Source organism: Artemia franciscana, chromosome 5 (assembly GCF_032884065.1).
Source record: "Artemia franciscana chromosome 5, ASM3288406v1, whole genome shotgun sequence".
In the NCBI taxonomy this organism is placed as follows: Eukaryota; Metazoa; Arthropoda; class Branchiopoda; order Anostraca; family Artemiidae; genus Artemia; species Artemia franciscana.
In genome coordinates this window covers 31,496,146-31,513,164 of record NC_088867.1, presented here as the reverse complement: position 1 = coordinate 31,513,164, position 17,019 = coordinate 31,496,146, and the positions used below count along the sequence as shown (strand labels likewise).

The 17,019-nt window shown below is 34.0% G+C and overlaps 1 protein-coding gene across 3 annotated transcripts in view; it reads right to left on the bottom strand.

The window, feature by feature from the left end:
- The window catches only part of LOC136027264 (follistatin-related protein 1-like), a 78,111-nt gene that overhangs the window by 53,009 nt on the left and 8,083 nt on the right, over positions 1-17,019 (bottom strand). For 2 of the 3 annotated variants that reach the window (XM_065704341.1, XM_065704339.1), the window contains exon 2: positions 1,944-2,003. In XM_065704341.1, the coding sequence (XP_065560413.1) occupies positions 1,944-2,003 (60 nt within the window). Of the gene's footprint in view, positions 1-1,943; positions 2,004-9,573; positions 9,635-17,019 lie in introns of those variants that run through there. The other variant, XM_065704340.1, reaches the window with a different exon arrangement.

Here is a 17,019-nt window from a genome sequence, read left to right as displayed (position 1 = left end):
CTCCCCTAGACTCTGGTGGTTTGCATCAACCCCAAAAGTCTTGCTATATTATCTTTGGACTATTTTGAATAAAAAGACTTTCTTAAAAATTGTTATTCAATGTATTGCGGGAAAACACGACGTTTTGTTTTTTTGGGGGAGGTAGCTGCCTTCTCATTACTTTGACTCTTAAAAAGGGCACTGGAAATTCATATTACGAATCCAATGAGTCCCCTCCGAAGTAGATATAACCACTTTTTCTATAAACACCTTAGATGCCCCAGGGCCATAGCTTACAACCCTTGCCCTGAGAGCTGTGGGGGCGAGAGTTTCTTCCTGAAAGAAATAATTTCTGGACTCTTTAACTACAATGAACAAAATTTATATCTCCAAATTTTGATTGCCTTTGGGGAAATGATAAGAAGGGGTGGTTGCTCTCAGATCACTTTGACTCTTAAAAAGGGCAATATAACTTTCAACTTGAAATCAAGTGTGCCCCATATGAAGTTTTTGCAATCACCCATTCCATAAAAATCCTACATGACCCCAAACCATGACTTAAAACCCTATTCCCAGGGCACTGGGGGGGGGGGTGTCAACCCTAGTAGCATTGTTTTAATTCCTTGGATGATTTTAAGCAAACTTACTATCTCACAATTTTAATCATATTCATTTGGTAAAGAGGGGTTATCAGAATGGAGGAGGCTAGCTGCCCTCCATCAATTTTGACTCTTAAAAGGGAACTTTTTCCCTTTCCATTTCCAATTTTTAACCAAACTTTAACCAATTTTTAACTCTAAAGTTTATACAACTATCACTTCCATAAAAACCTTTAAAACCCCCTGGAAATGACTTACAACCCTTGCCCCTAAGCTCTGGGGTTTGTTTCAACCCCAAAAGCTTTTCTATGTGATATTAAGACTATTTTGAATAAAATAGCTATCTCAAATTTCTATTAGATCCATTTCGGGACAATACGACGTGTGTGTGTGAGGGGGGGGGGTAGCTGCCCTCCGATCACTTTGACTCTTAAAAAGGACACTAGAACTTCTGATTACCAATCCAATAAAACCCCTCCGAAGTTTCTTTGACCACGCATTCTATAAAAACCTTATTTGCCCCCAGGGCATAACTTACAACCCTTGCCCTGAGGACTGGGGTTTTTTGTATCCTTAAAGACATAATTTCTCGGACGGTTGTTAGTTGTCCTCCCATCACTTTTGACTATTAAAAAGGGCACTAGCCCTTTCAATTTCCAAACGAATGAGCCCTTTTTGAAATTCTACGACAACTCCTTCGATTCGAAGTCCCGGTGTAAACATAAAATAATAAATAATACATTGTGCCAACATTTTCCTTCACTTAGGCACCGCTATTGCGTTGTCTATGATAGTCATATATTTCGATACATACTATAGTTCACAGACTTCCTTATTTCAACTCTCGAAGAAAATTTTCGTTCCTACAAAACGATAAAAACTAATCTTCACTTCCCTTTACTTTTTTGGAAACGTAAAACACACTTATTCGTCTGAAGTAGGATGATAATCACAAAAAACGGTCTAGTATTCTATTAAACTATTCGTGGTAATGTGCAGCAAATAAAGAGACGGATATGAAAGGAATATGAAAGTGATGGGTCGTAGAACTAGCTCTGCGTAGTAATATCAAAGGGTTGTACTATAGTGTTTATTTTTATTTTTTTTTTTGCAGATTTCTTCTAATTTTTGATTTTCTATTTCGTGGAAAATTATACCATACACAAATTATGAAGTAAAAAGGTTTCGGCTATAAATTATGCAAAAATAACAATTAAGCCCGCATCGTGAATTTCTGCCGCAAAAAAGCAGAATATGTTGTCCTGGGTCTATTTAAGGCTAAGACTTTGGGATTTTGACAACCCCCTCCCTCTTCTCGATTGTCCTGAGTGCCCCAGGCTTTTAATTAAAAAAAGGAATACATACCAATTTAAAAGAAAGCGAAGAGCATATCCAAGCACAAAAGATGAAGCCGACTTTCGTTTTCTGAAATAATAAAGATGCGAATCGTTAGTTCAAACTGTTCAGACAAGGTGGAACAAATTATTCTTTCACCAATTCTAACCCTTAAATTTTCAACTTATTCGGTGTTTGCCATCGCTAACGATATTCTTCTAGTTGCTTTTAGAAGAATTTCCAAAAATGTTCAAATCGATACCACTTTATTTCAAAGATTCTAATCAATTATGGATTATGGATTCTAACTTTATTTCAAAGATTCTAATCAATTATGGATTATGGATTCTAATCAATCTATTTATGGAAAAAAACAAAACAATCATTACTCATTACAAGCAAATCCAATTGTAAATTATAGTACGAAACGAGGCTGAAAAACCTAGGGATTGTCTACACGCAAAAAATCAAAGACTTGCTCAAATATTTTCTTAAAGGAAAGATGCGATATTTTTACTATTTGTCAACGTTTTTACCAAAGTCCTCAGGTTAAGCAGGCTTTTCGCAAGAGATTTTTGTTATTTTTGCCGTTCAATCAAACAGTTCGTGGTAACGAACTGTAGTAAGGAGCCACCCGGCTCAATAGTAACCAAAACTCTAAAAAATGGAATTTTGAAACCAATAGCTACATCAAAAGAATTGCATCTCAATGCTGATTTTAAATATATAAGTTTCATCGAGTTTAGTCTTACCCATCAAAAGTTACGAGCCTGAGAAAATTTGCCTTATTTTAGAAAATAGGTAGAAACACCCCCTAAAAGTCATAAAACCTTAACGAAAATCAAATCATCAGATTCAGCGTATCAGAGAACCCTCTCGTAGAAGTTTCAAGCTCCTATCTATAAAAATGTGGACTTTTGTATTTTTAGCCAGAAAGCAGATCACGGATGCGTGTTTATTTGTTTGTTTTGTTTTTGTTTTTTTCCCAGGGGTGATCGAATCGACCCAGTGGTCTTAGAATGTTGCGAGGGGGCTCATTCTAACTAAAATGAAAAGTTCTAGTGCCCTTTTTAAGTGACCCAAAAAATTGGAGGGCACCTAGGCCCCCTCCCACGCTAATTATTTTCCCAGATTCAACGGATCAAAAATCTGAGATAGCCATTTTATTCAACGTAGTCAAAAAACCTTATAACTATGTCTTTGGGGACGACTTACTCCCCCAGAGTCCCCGTGGGAGGGGCTACAAGTTACAAACTTTGACCAGTGATTACATATAGTAATGGTTATTGGGAAGTGTACATGTGCTTTCAGGGGGATTTTTTTGGTTGAGTGGAGGGGTTGAGAAGAGGCGGATGTGTTGGGGGAGCTTCCCATCAAGGAATTTTTCATGGGGGAAGAAAATTTCCATGAAGGGAGCGCAGAATTTTCTAGCATTATTAAAAAAACAATGAAAAAATAAATATGAAAAAGTTTTTTCAACTGGAAGTAAGGAGCAGTATTAAAACTGAAAACGAACAGAAATGATTACGCATATGAGGGGCTAACCTCCTCCTAATGCTTCTCTTTTTACGCTAAAGTATTTTTAGTAATTTCAACTATTTATTCTATGGCTTTTGTGATTCAGGGGTCATTCTTAATGAATTGGGGCAAAATTTAAGCTTTAGTGTAAAGAGCGAGGTACAGACGAGGGGGTGAACCCCCTCACATATGTAATAAAAAATGAGAATACAAAAGTCCGTTACGTAAGCTACTTTATAAGTTACGTATATCTTTTACTAATAAAAACGTTCTTAAAAAATTAAAAGTTCTAGTTGCCTTTTTAAGCAACCAAAAAATCGGAGGGCAACTAGGCTTCCTCCCCCGCTCCTTTTTTCTCAAAATCATTCTATCAAAAGCAAGAGAAAGCAATTTAGACAAGAAAAATAAATATGCAAATTTCGTTTTAATTATTCCTCTGCGGAGAGCCAAAATTAAAACATTGATTCAAAAACGTTCAGAAATTTAATAAAAAAAACTAGTTTTTTTAACTGAAAGTAAGGAGCGACATTAAAACTTAAAACGAAGAGAAATTACTTCGTATATGAAAGGGGCTGCTTCCTCATCAACGCCCCGCTCTTTACGCTAAATTTGTTTACTGTTTTAAAAAGAAGAGTTGAGAAGAGTCAGACTTTAAACTTTTTGAGAAAAGCCCAAAGAGCTGCAATTTCTTCTTTTACAGATAGAACATACAAAACTAGTTTTTTTTTAACTGAAAGTAAGGAGCGACATTAAAACTTAAAACGAACAGAAATTACTCCGTATATGAAATGGGTTGTCCCCTCCGCAATCCCTCGCTCTTTACTCTAAAGCTTTTAATTGTTTTAAAAAGCAGAATTGTGGCAAAGATTCAAACTTTAGCGTAAAGAGCGAGGGATTGCGGAGGGGACAGCCCATTTCATATACGGAGTAATTTCTGTTCGTTTTAAGTTTTAATGTCGCTCCTTACTTTCAGTTAAAAAAAACTAGTTTTTTATGTAATTTCTGAACGTTTTTGAATTAATGCATGTTTGATTTTGGCTCTCCACACATAAATGAAATTTGAATATTAATTCCATTTTTGGCTAAATGGCTTTCTCTTAGTTTTGATCAGACGATTTTGAAAATAAGGGATGGGGAAGGAGGCCTAGTTGCCATGCAATTTTTCGGTTACATAAAAAGGCAACTATAAATTTTGATTTTTAACGAATTTTTTTATTAGTAAAAAATATACGTAACTTAAGAATTAACTTACGTAACAAACTTTTATATTCTTTAATTTTTATTATGTATATGAGGGGGTTTATACCCTCGTTAATACCTCGTTCTTTACACTAAATCGTAAGTTTTGTCCCAATTCTTTAAGAATGACCCCTGAATTAGAAAGGCCGTAGAATAAATAGTTGAAATTACTAAAAATACTTTAGCATAAAGAGCGAGGTATTTATCTCCTCCTAAATACCTCGCTCTTTATGCTAAATTATTTTTAGAACCCCTCATATGTGTAATAATCTCTGTTCGTTTTAAGTTTCAATGCTACTCTTTATTTTGAATTGAAAAAACTTTTCCATGTTTATTTTTTCATTGTTTTTTTATAGTAATTTTAGAAAATCCTGCACCCTTTTCATTGAATTTTTCTTCCCCCGTGACATATTTCTCCAAGGAAAGATCCTCCCACATAGCCCCCTTCCCTCAACCCCACCCCCAAAACCAAAAGAAAATCCCCTGAAAACGACTGTACACTTCCCAATAACCATTATTATATGTAAACACTGGTCGAAGTTTGTAACTTGCAGCCCCTCTCCCAGGGACTGTGGGGGAGTAAGTCATTCCCAAAGACATAGTTATTATGGTTTTTACTATGCGGAACAAAATGGCTATCTCAAAATTTTGATCTGTTGACTTTGGAGAAAAAATGAGCGTGGGAGGGGGCCTAGGTGCCCTCCAATTTTTTTGGTCACTTAAAAAGGGCACTAGAACTTTTCATTTCCGTTAGAATGAGCCCTCTTGCAACATTCTAGGACCACTTGGTCGATACGATGGCCCCTGGGGAAAAGAAAAGAAAAACAAACAAACAAACAAATAAACACGCACCCGTGATTTGTCTTCTGGCAAAAAATACGAAATTTCCGCATTTTTGTACATAGGAGCTTGGAAATTATGCTATAGGGTTCTCTGATACGCCGAATGCGATGGTGTGATTTTCGTTAAGATTCTGTGACTTTTAGGGGGTGTTTTCCCCTATTTTCTAATATAAGGCAAATTTTTTCAGGCTCGTAACTTTTGATGACAAAGACTAAATTTGATGAAACTTATATATTTAAAATCAGCATGAAAATCTGATTCTTTTGATGTATATTTTAGCATCAAAATTCCGTTTTTTAGAGTTTCGTTTACTATTGAGCCGGGTCGCTCCTTACTACATTATTATACCACGAACTGTTTGAAAATTTTGGAATATTTATCTCTAAGTATAAGTTAATAATACTTTGGCTATTTTCAAAGGTTCCATTGCTTGGAGAATTTTGTTTTAATTTTATTTTTTGTAAGAAATTTATTTTGATGTCCAAACTACGTTCAATAGAGTACAATAATTACACTTATTCATTCAGTTATTGCAATTAATTTCATTCAATTGCTATTAGCTATGTTAAGTCAGGGTTCAGTTTTTACATTATTACTTAAAGTTTGTGTTCCCTGTGGATCATACAATTTTGTGAAAAGCCTAGAGCTGTAGCTCACACCGAAACAACAAGATGCCGACATCATTAAACTTGTGAATTGCGAATTTACTTCAACTTTTCTCGGAAAATGATCTAAGCTTACTTAAAAGCAGGAAAATTTTCATATTTTTGGAGGTCTCTAAAATACTTTCATCTTACTTCTCAATCTAAAGAAATTTGGGTAAATAGAGGTAGATGGTAGAATAAATAAAGGTAGAATAAACAAACAAATAGTTGGTAGATGAAGTTGAATTTGGGTTGCAAGCTCTTTCACAATATTTTTACGTATCACATTTTTCTCTTTTAAAGTAGACAAGTTTATATTTTGTCTTAATTTATTTACTGACTCTTTGGTTAAATATATACTAGTTTATTGTTTATACAGGAGGGGGATATGGGCTCAAAATGGACTAACAATCCTGTTGACCCTTTTGAGACTTACAACCGTAAGTTCTTGGGCCATTAGGAGCCTAACTAAAAAAAAACTTCCAAAACATAATACCCCCCCCCCAACAAGAAAAAATAGGCCTAAAAAGGGCAAAAAAAAATCAGATCGGCTCGTAACTTCTACCCTTAAGTCTCTGGGCAAAGAGAGTTCAATATAGAAGGAAAAACGGAAAAAAAATGTTGGATTCTGACAAAGGCCTAGTAAACTATTTCCCCACCCCCTCCCTAAAGAAAAAAGTCATTTAAACTTTGAGGAGGATAATCCTCATAAAAATATAAATTTGAATGCCCTTTTAAGGGCCAATTGTGATTTGAGTGCAGCCAGTCTATTGGTCTACCTCATGTTCTCTTTTGTTGCCTAGTCTCCATGTAGCCCCTAGATATTAGATCCAACTTTTGAGACAGGCAGTTTTATTCATAAACGATGAAAAGTCTAACAATATGACTCCAGGGACAACATCATCCCCGCAGCCCCAGGGACATGGCTGTTTCCCAGGTATCTGCAATACCTGGGAAACAGCTTGGAGCATCAGATTGTAGGTTTTATGTAAGGTAGCAACTGAACCTCAAATTTTAACTTTGAGGAGGAGGGGCAGAGTTAAATCAAGAGACAATATATGAACCCTGGTCGTCAAAATTGTATATACGTTCTATCTCTGGAACAATTTAGAGGATGAAGTTAAAACTCCCAAGTATTATTGGAGAAAGAATGGGGAAGGTGAGACAAAGGGACTTCAAATTTTGTGTTAGGGGGAGGAAAATGATTTAAACAATATTTGTCTATATCCACTAAGCATTTTGCATCATAAGCTTCTATGGGATTTATAATATATGCACAGTTAGATAGCGATCTAAATCAAAAGACACTGTTTGTTTTCAGGTTATCAAAGTGGTGTATCTGCAGCATCTATGGAACGCCTTAGATTATCAAGTTGCAACTTTAACGGTGTTTTGAGGTAGAAGGGACAAGTTAACATCGAGCTTTGACTTAAGGAGGAGGTTAGAGCTAAATCAAAACAGACAAAGTGCAGCCTAGTTACAAATTATAATGTTTGAAATATCTCAAAAACGGCCAGGGGGTCGAGTTAAAACTTTCAGGTAGTATTGTGAAAGGAAGGGGAAAGGCTAAATATGTTTGTCTGTGGTCAATCAAAATTTCCTTGCACTATAAACTGCAATGAGACATGGAGGCTATTTATGATAAAGTAGTGATGTAAATCAACAGACACTACATGATCTCATGTTATCAAAATATCACATCTTCACTAACTCGGAAGATCAAGCTAAACTTTTCTTGCAACATCATTTTTTGTGGTGGGGGGATTTATTCTTTAAATTTGGGATTGGGGATGGAGTAAAGGAGGGCTAAATATATTCTGTCTCAAATTTGCCAAAAAATTTGGCACTTTAAGCTTCTATGAAACTAGAATCTATTCACGGTAATACAATGGAGTAACAATGTAAATCGAAGAACACCAAATTTACCCAGTAACGAAAACAAAAGTTTAAGAGTATCTCAAGAATGGCTTGGGAAATCGAGTCTAAACTTTAAGGAGTGTAGGGAGAGGGATAGACCTCAAAGTTTCAATAGGGGAGGAAGCATGGGGTGGATCTATTGATACTAAGCGAATTCAGGCTATCAAAATGGCATACACGCAATGTCTCAGAAACGACTTGAGGTGTGCAATTTAAACTTTCAGATAGTGTTCTGTTTGTGAGGTGACAATGGGATCAATCCACCAAATCCGTTTTTGGGCTGGGATAGGAAACGATTAAAACTGACATATCTCCAATCTACTTAAGTTTTCTTCTATGAGCCCTCATGGAAATTCGATTTTTCTTCACATTATAGTAGCAAGGTAAATCAAAACACAATACTTGACATGAGGTTATCAAAATAGTGTAGAAAGTTTTGATCTTTGTTCCATTTTAAAAATATTGGGAACATTAGGTATTGTTCGAAAAGATTCTATCCTCGGTGAGGTAGCGAAGTACATCGAAAGAGATCATGAATACCACGCCTATCAAAACAGCATGTCTGCAAAATGAGCCAACAATTTTCACTTGGAGGGAGGCAGAGGTAAACAGAAACAACTATGGATCTAGGTTATCAACGTTACTTTCTTGTAAATTCTCAGGAAAAGAAGATGGGGATTTAACTGGTGGACAGTTGGGGAGAGGAAGAAGGCAAATGTGTGAATGTGCGAAAGAACATGTTTGTTTCAAGTCCGTCTTAAAGTTTTCAGACTACTTGCCGCTTGGATCCTTGAAACTCTTCACTGATCCCCCTCCCTACTTTTCCAACCTACCAAATTGTTTAAAGATTTTTCTGTAACTTAAAAATGCATTGTCTTCGTCAGCGAAGAAACTTTTTTATATTTGAAAAACTAACCTTACTTTTTTTGTTTTTTTTTTAATTTCGTAAGGAATTTATTTGACGCTCCAAAATTTTGCGTTTGTATATTAACTTTGAAACTCTCGTTTTATCATCATAACAACAAATGTCATTATGAATTTCTTTTTTTTGTAACTAAAACTCTATGCTTTAACTTTACATTTAAGAAAAACATTCTTATAGCTTATAAAATACTAATTAAAATTTGTATCTCTTTTTGTAACTTAATTTTTTTATGTCGACAAGTTTTGTAAAGAAACTTCTTAGAACTTTAGAACAATAAAATATTTATGCGTTAACTTCGAAGAGATTCTTCTTCTTCCTTTAAGAAACAGTCGAGTCAAATTGGAATTCCATGAGAGTATAAAAAATTAAAATTAAAGAATATAATCAGCAGAATGGACAAGAAAGAAAAACACCTTAAACTCTCCAATTTATGCCATAGAAGAAAGAGGGAATCACTGCAGGAAATAAAAATAGAAAAGGCACCATCACCAATGCTCTCGGGCACTACGGCAATCATGGGACAGAATATACAAATATTAGCTGACAATCATAAAGATCAAAGAATGTTACTTACGAGAAAAGTCTCCATATGGGGATCATTACTTTTCACGATTTAATACGGAAAGTGACTATAAAGAGACCTGGAATGCATAAGGCTTTATCTTTGTCATTCTGAAAGGGCTCAACAAAAATTAGATTTAATTTTTATCGCAACTTAAGACGAGTTTATGTTGCACTCTGTAAAAAAGAAAATCGGAGTGTGAAGTTCTCTTGTAAAAAACTCTCCTTTTAATTGACCTCCAAAAGGATTTTGATATTTTCTAGTCAGTATTACTGCATCTTTTCTGTCAAATAAGGCCCACATTTGCTCTGTTGTTAAACGGGCTAATAGATCTCTGTCTCTCCTTAAGCTATTTGCTAAATTTTCATACCCAAAAGCACATATGCTCTGCCTTTATACATCTGTTATCCGCCCACAGCTTGAGTATGCTTGCCCGGTGTGGCATTTTGGTCTTACGGTAGATCAGTCGAATAGGCTACAAAGAAGTTGTCCAGAAGAGAGCTCTGAGAATTATTCACGGTCAGAGCAAAGTGCCTTACATTCTCATCCTCAAGGAATTCCTTCTCCCTACCTTGGCAGCCCGACGTGTTACTCTTTTTACCAATTTCGGAAAATATCTCCGTCATAACCCACACTTTCAATGTATCCAAAGCCCAGTTTACCCCGATCAAAAGCACAAAAAATCAAAGTTTATATCTTATTAATGCAAGAACTGAGCGTTACAGAAAGAGCTTTGTGCCAGCGTTTGTTGAAATCATAAATAAATGAAATTTGTAATGCATCACGTTAATGGGTCATTTGTATTGTTAATTGGTTAGTTTTGTTGTTTCATTTTTATTTGACAGGCCAGTTGGATTCGTCGTTGTATTTTTTTTATAATGTACTTATGTTTTTACTTATGCCCTCATTTTTATTCATTTTACTTAAATTATCTACTTTTACTTATTTTACTCACTTTTTACTTATGTACTTTTGCTTGTTTACTTAAGTACTCACTTGTACTCATTTTATTCATTTTATTTCACAGGTCAGTTTGGCTCGTCGCTGTAAGCAATGTTTTAATATTTCATTTATGTATTTATATTTTTTTTTTTTTATACAATGTAGGCTAGCTAACTGAAACCAATAAGTTTGGCAGTTTTTTATGTTGTAAGAGTTGCCTTGATAATAAAGTACTATTCTATTCTAAAAAGAGTAAACAAAACGGATGCAGGAAAACTAGAGGAAAAAAACTCCATTGATACTTTGTTTTTAAGATGTTTCATTAATAAAACAGCATTTACATATGAAAAGTATTTCCTTTGATTGTAAATATAGGCTTAGGAGTAAGGTAGAAGATAATTCTTTCAATCTTAATCAGTTTAAACTTATAAAATATTTTATTAAATTTGTAGTGACAAGAAAAAATTATAGCTACAATTTTTTTTCTAATTTTGAGGAAATAGTAGAAGAACGATATAGAACTTTTTTTAGGGCTAATGTTTAAAAGTTTTATATTTTGAAGTTCCAAAGTTACTTTACAAAATAAGCAATCCCCCAAAAAAATATGGTGAGGAAAGAATTTTAGTTAGTTTTTATTAAGTAGTTTTTAATAGTATTTATTAGGTATGAAGATTTTTCAAGTATAAACACCGAGTTTTAAAAGTAAAAAACAATCAATTCAGAATTTAAGAATATAAACCAGAAATGAACATTTTCAAAGTTAATAAATAACCTTACATTGTAAAGTGTCGAAAAGATCTTTATAAAGTTTATAGTAATAAAAAAAAAACCTTAAGCTAGTTTTGTAAAATGTACAAGAAAATGTTTCAAAGTTGAAGCACAACAATGAATCTTAAGTTAAAAAAAATGTTTAAAAATTTCAAGTTACAAAATAAGTGGGGGGTCAACTATGAAAGAAAACTGGAAACGCAAAAATGGAAGATAATGCAACTTTGCTTCATGGGAAGGTCCGTTGACATTATCAAAAAAAGAAAGTGAAAATTTCACAACTTCCCTAGTTACATTAACATTTAAGAGTTTAATGACTTTTGTTGGGTTTTGCTGCAAAAAATTCCATGCACCAATTTTAACAGAGTAGCGAATTTACCAATCTGTCCTATCTTTGGTAAAACTGAAACTGAAACAGTTTCACGCCATGTTCACAATAGTTTCAACCATAGTATCTCCGGTGTTTATGGTGTTGATAATTAACATCTTTCAGTTAAAAATGGAAATTTTTAGCTTCAGTTACTATAAACTACAACAGAAGTAAATGTATAAAAAAAACTATTTTGGGCTGTCACTTCATAAACTTTGAATATTGTCTGCGTATTATCTGCTTTATGGAAAGAATATTTATGTTTATGTTTAATATTTATAATATGTTTATCGTTTATGTTATTGCACTTTGTTCATGGCTGTATATTTGGATTTAAAATACACTTATCTACCTCTCTATTCTACACTTATTTAATAAATTTGTTTCAGTTCTTTTCTTGGAGACAAGGCCTAATCAGACACGTACAATCAGGAAAAGTTTCTGAAAAAAGGAACTCCTTAGAAATGCCGTTTCATGCACTTTTGTTGTCTCTTTAATGAGAATCAACACTTCAATGAAGATTTTATCTTACCCTATTAAGGTCGTTGTTCTTTCGGAATTAAACCAGTAGTTTTTTTCCTCAGCTATTTTGTATGCAAGGGATGGTCATAGAAACTTTAAAGTTTTTATTCAATTCGAAATTGACTATCCAAGTACCCTGGAATTAAGCCCATCCCGTGTTCTTAACATACTAACACTTTTTTTGTCCCCTGAAACCCCCATCACCCATTATCAAACCGTCTCAAAATTCTTAGGTACTCACTTTGCTCAAAATGATTGAGACATTAAAACGATTGCATCTTCAGTGGAGGAAGATATGAGCCCAGTCACAAAGCAAAAGGCATAAAATTGTGTATTTAGTCAATTCTTAGCACATAAGGTAGCCTTTTTCAAAAATAAATAAGTTGCTGAATTTCATAAAGAAAATAATGTAAAGATTTCAATCTGCATTATAAGAGGTAATCAACTTCGAAAAGGACGGAATCTTGCAAACTTTTTTGAGCCAGAAGCGAGCAACTATTTTCAAACAATATGACTGGAGAGCGATTCATGTGGCCCCACTAAATACCTCACTTCCCAGCTAAACTAAAAAAAAGGAAAGTAGGCATGTTGTACATTTGTTTAGTTGCATTCCCTCAACAACTTTCAATTTGAGGGATTTAAGAACCAAAGTTGGCTAGTAGCTCCTCTAGCCCCAGAAGCTCCCCTAAAGGTATAAGGAAAATATTTTTTTACGAATCTATTAGAAACTTATGGGGCAAGTACCTCGTTGAAAGTATCAGATAATTACCAAGATTCTTTAAATGGCCTGCACCCCTTTTCCAACCTTTATAAGAGAGTCCTCCGATCTATTTGAAACTTATGAAGCAATAACTTTGGGGTAAGGGGACACAGGGAAGTGATTTTCTGAACTGTGAGCCACTTCCAAGCCCCACTTATTTTCCGCACGAAAATAGGAGATAAGGATCCATTTGGAACCTGATGCACACACAGTCACAGTCAATCAGACTTCCTTTGATGTACTTTAGATCATCTGGCTTTTGGTTGAGGTGCCAGCAGACTTCATCGTTTTGAAAATCGGGAATTTCTCGAACTAAGAATTCGCAAACTAATTCTCTTTCCACAAATTTGCTCAAAACATACAAGTCTTGTTGAATGGATCAAAAAAGGGTTTCATTAGTCCAGTGAATGAAGAGTTGCCGGAAAATTTGTTTGTCAAAAAATTGGGATTTTTTTTTTTTGATTGACTTGAAACATGAAAACATACAGACATGGACTAGGATATCCTGATAATACAAATAACAGTTTTCAAAATAATAGTCTAGTCGATTCACTCAGTAACGCGATTAGTTTTCCAAACTTTCACCCCTAAACTAAAGCCTAAATGAGTTATTTTTTCTTTACACCAGTGTATTTGAAATGTTCGGTTTAGATGTATCAGTTTAATAGAATATAAATTTATGTTAACATTTTCTTCTTATAGTTTCCTTCCAAAAACCAATTAGTTCAAACTTGCTTAAAGAATCCCGAAAGAATTAAAATACGTATTTATTCAAGACCAAATATCATGTAGATTTTCAATCGGTAAGTAGTATAAGTGGATCCAGTTTATGCCAGGACAATGGTTAACAATCTCCGTCCTTGAGTGAATTTTGCAGTTATAATTAATGGATAATGAAACTCGTGTAAGACACTTGAGTGTCACCCCGCCTTGTGCTGACTTTCTGAATGGCCTTGGCTATATCCGCACTGTAAGTTAACACGTTTTGTTATTAGTCAATCAAGGAATTTAATTGGTTCCAAAAATTAGTCATAGAAATACTAATTTACTTTTTTTCAACTTTTTTTTTCTAAAATTTAAAAGCATATGAAAAATTTGACTGATGTGGGAATCAAAGTTGCGTCATTTTGTTGTTAATATTGACTTGTTAAACAACTTAGCCATAACCTATTGAGTCATGCAACTAAGTCCAATTAGATACAATCAGAATCGATGAAACAAAATAAATAAATAATCAGACATGGTTCATCGCACCCGAGGCTTTCCCATCGTTTGCCTTGAAATAGCACAAGAAGATAACATGAAACATATTAAGCAGATATATTTCGAAGGCGTTTGAGGAAAATTCAAAGCAATAGTAGAATGAAATACACTTTCTGTGGCTACATTTCCAGGCATGAGAATATTCGTAGTTATAATTTTAGCAAATCAGAATTTTCAGTGACAGTCATATGATAAATGAGATGATATTTACATCATATTAGAGTGAAAAAGTAAAATCATAAAACTTATTCTGCTCTTATATGTAATTTAATGTATTTACTTGACTTGATTGCCACTTTTTTAGCTTTGACCTATATTCCCCTCTTTGTGAGTACCCCTAACCAAAATATAGAAATTCAGAGATATAATGAACAATTAGTTACATTCATAGAATATATTCTGCTTTCATATATAATTCGTTATGTTACTTAGGAGGCCTAGACTTGAATCTTAAGAAATGAGGTAATTATGTGTCTCAATACCCTTTGTTTAGTTACATTTCCAAGCTTGTAAATATTAATTGTCATCATTTTGGCAGATCAAAGTTGTCGATGGCACTTTTGGATATTTGACATGATATATATATATATATATATATATATATATATATATATATATATATATATATATATATATATATATATATATATGACGCATTAGAGTTAATATGCTGATTTTATGACAAATTCTTCATCTTATATACAATTTACTGCATACACGTGACTTCTCAGCTTAAACATCCTTGTTTGAGACTACAAATAGCCAACATTGAGCAAGTCAAATCAATAATACATCATTAATTACATTCACAAGACAAATTCTGCTCCCATATGTGATTTGATATAATGTTTAAGAGAGCTGGGTCTTAGACTTGACAAGTAAGGTAACTCCATAGCTCAATACACTTACTTCGTCTTTATTTACTTTGTAAGAGAGTATTCAGTCAATATTTTAGCAGATCAGAATTGCCAGTTTTAGGTTTAATATTAATTGGTTACATTTCTCTCATTGAAGCATCTCACAAGGATTACCTTGTAGTGAACCAGAGGCACGCACACGTTTATTATTTTTTCTGTCATATTTTTTTATTTAAACATCTCACGTCGATACTTCTTAGTGAATAAGAGAACTTTTGAGGACATTTCGGGAAATTTACATACCATATCAGAGTAAGTTAGATATAATCATGAGAATTATTTCGTTCTTTTGGATAATGCACATTATTTATCCTATTGTGTTAATACTTTTTGGGCTACTGTTTGTTTTGTTGAAAATGGTCACGGTCAAAATCTTTATTTACCAGCAATAATGATAAAAAAAAAATGATAAAAAAACCTAAAAGATTAATTTAAAGATATTTTCCAGCCATCTTAAAAACTACACCCTTAGTCTTTGGTTCAAAAAAAAGAAACAATAGAAAATATTCATTCACTCAAAAATGGAGCCCCAAAAAATACAAAAAAGCTTTGTGTTCTGAATGTCTTGAAATCCAATCCATAATTCCTTAGATCAAGGGGACTTCAATACATAGCCAATCAGAAAAAACTTAAGAGCTCAATTTTCAGGGGCTCCTGTCCCCTATCTAAAGGGTTGTTTTTATTATATTCTTCTTAGCCAATACCTTACCATTATGAGATTCAAAAGAAAAAACACCTTTCATGGCCTTTTTATGGGCCTCAACATAGAGTGAACAATTATTATTTGCCATTTTCATTGTGTATTGAGGTCCATCGGGCCCAAGGACTTAACACGTTCACAAGCTCAAATGGACACAAGCACATAGCTCAAATGGATCAACAATTTTTTCGCTCTTTGCCATGTCCTGTTTTTGGGGCACCCGTGTCCTCAACGAATAAATGCTTGTAAGTTCCTCGAACTTTTTTTTATAGATGACTTAGAAATGCATTTATTTTACCACACTAAAAGTTAAAACTACCAGAACTTGAACTGGTTCCTTTAAAAAAGTATTGGATTGCAATGTTTCTATATTCAAAGCTGTCTAAAGGGATCTGGGTCAAGGGGGGCTTCAGCCCCATACAAGACCAAAAGTATGCGCATTTTTAACCCGTGTCATTGAAATACAGCCAAAACTTTAAAGTAAAAATGGTTTTTAATGTCAATGCATAAAACTATTGCTTGGACATTTTGAATGAATACTGAAGTCTTGTCTAAATTTAAACTACAATCTAACATTCTAGTTCTTAATTTGAAATCCCAGAAAAAACATTAAAACCTTCCTTAATATATCTGCTGCTACTACTACTACCGCTTTACTGAAATATTAATCAAAAGATCAACAAAAATAACAGCAATAGCTACAAAGAATATCATTAAAGGTCCTCAAAGAAGAGCCGCCAAAAATTAGAGTGAAGTTATCGTATGTTCAAACCCCTAACAGTTCAGTGTCATTTCCCTTTACTGAGAGTGATGTGTGCTTAAGTCCAAAAGTCCCCAAAGCCCACCTGTTGGAAGTAATGCACTCTTACTTGGTCCATATTAGCCAACCGGTTCTTTAAATAGCCCTCCAATTCAAAAAGAGGCAAAGAACTCTTACTTGGCCCAAATTAGCAAATGGGTTTCTTTGGCCGACATCTAAAGCCACTTGTAGAGTAATGCACTTAGCCAGTATTAACTAACGGGATTGAGGTAAGTTACTGCAAGTCATCACACACGTACTTATTGTGAACTAAGAGATGACAGTTTTCATGAACTATGGCATTACGAATGAGTGTAAATGGTTTATACAGTGAACGATAATGGGTAAAAACTAGGATGATTTTTAAATTGTATGCAGAATTTTGACTATTGCAGGAATTGAACCTGAGACTCTATA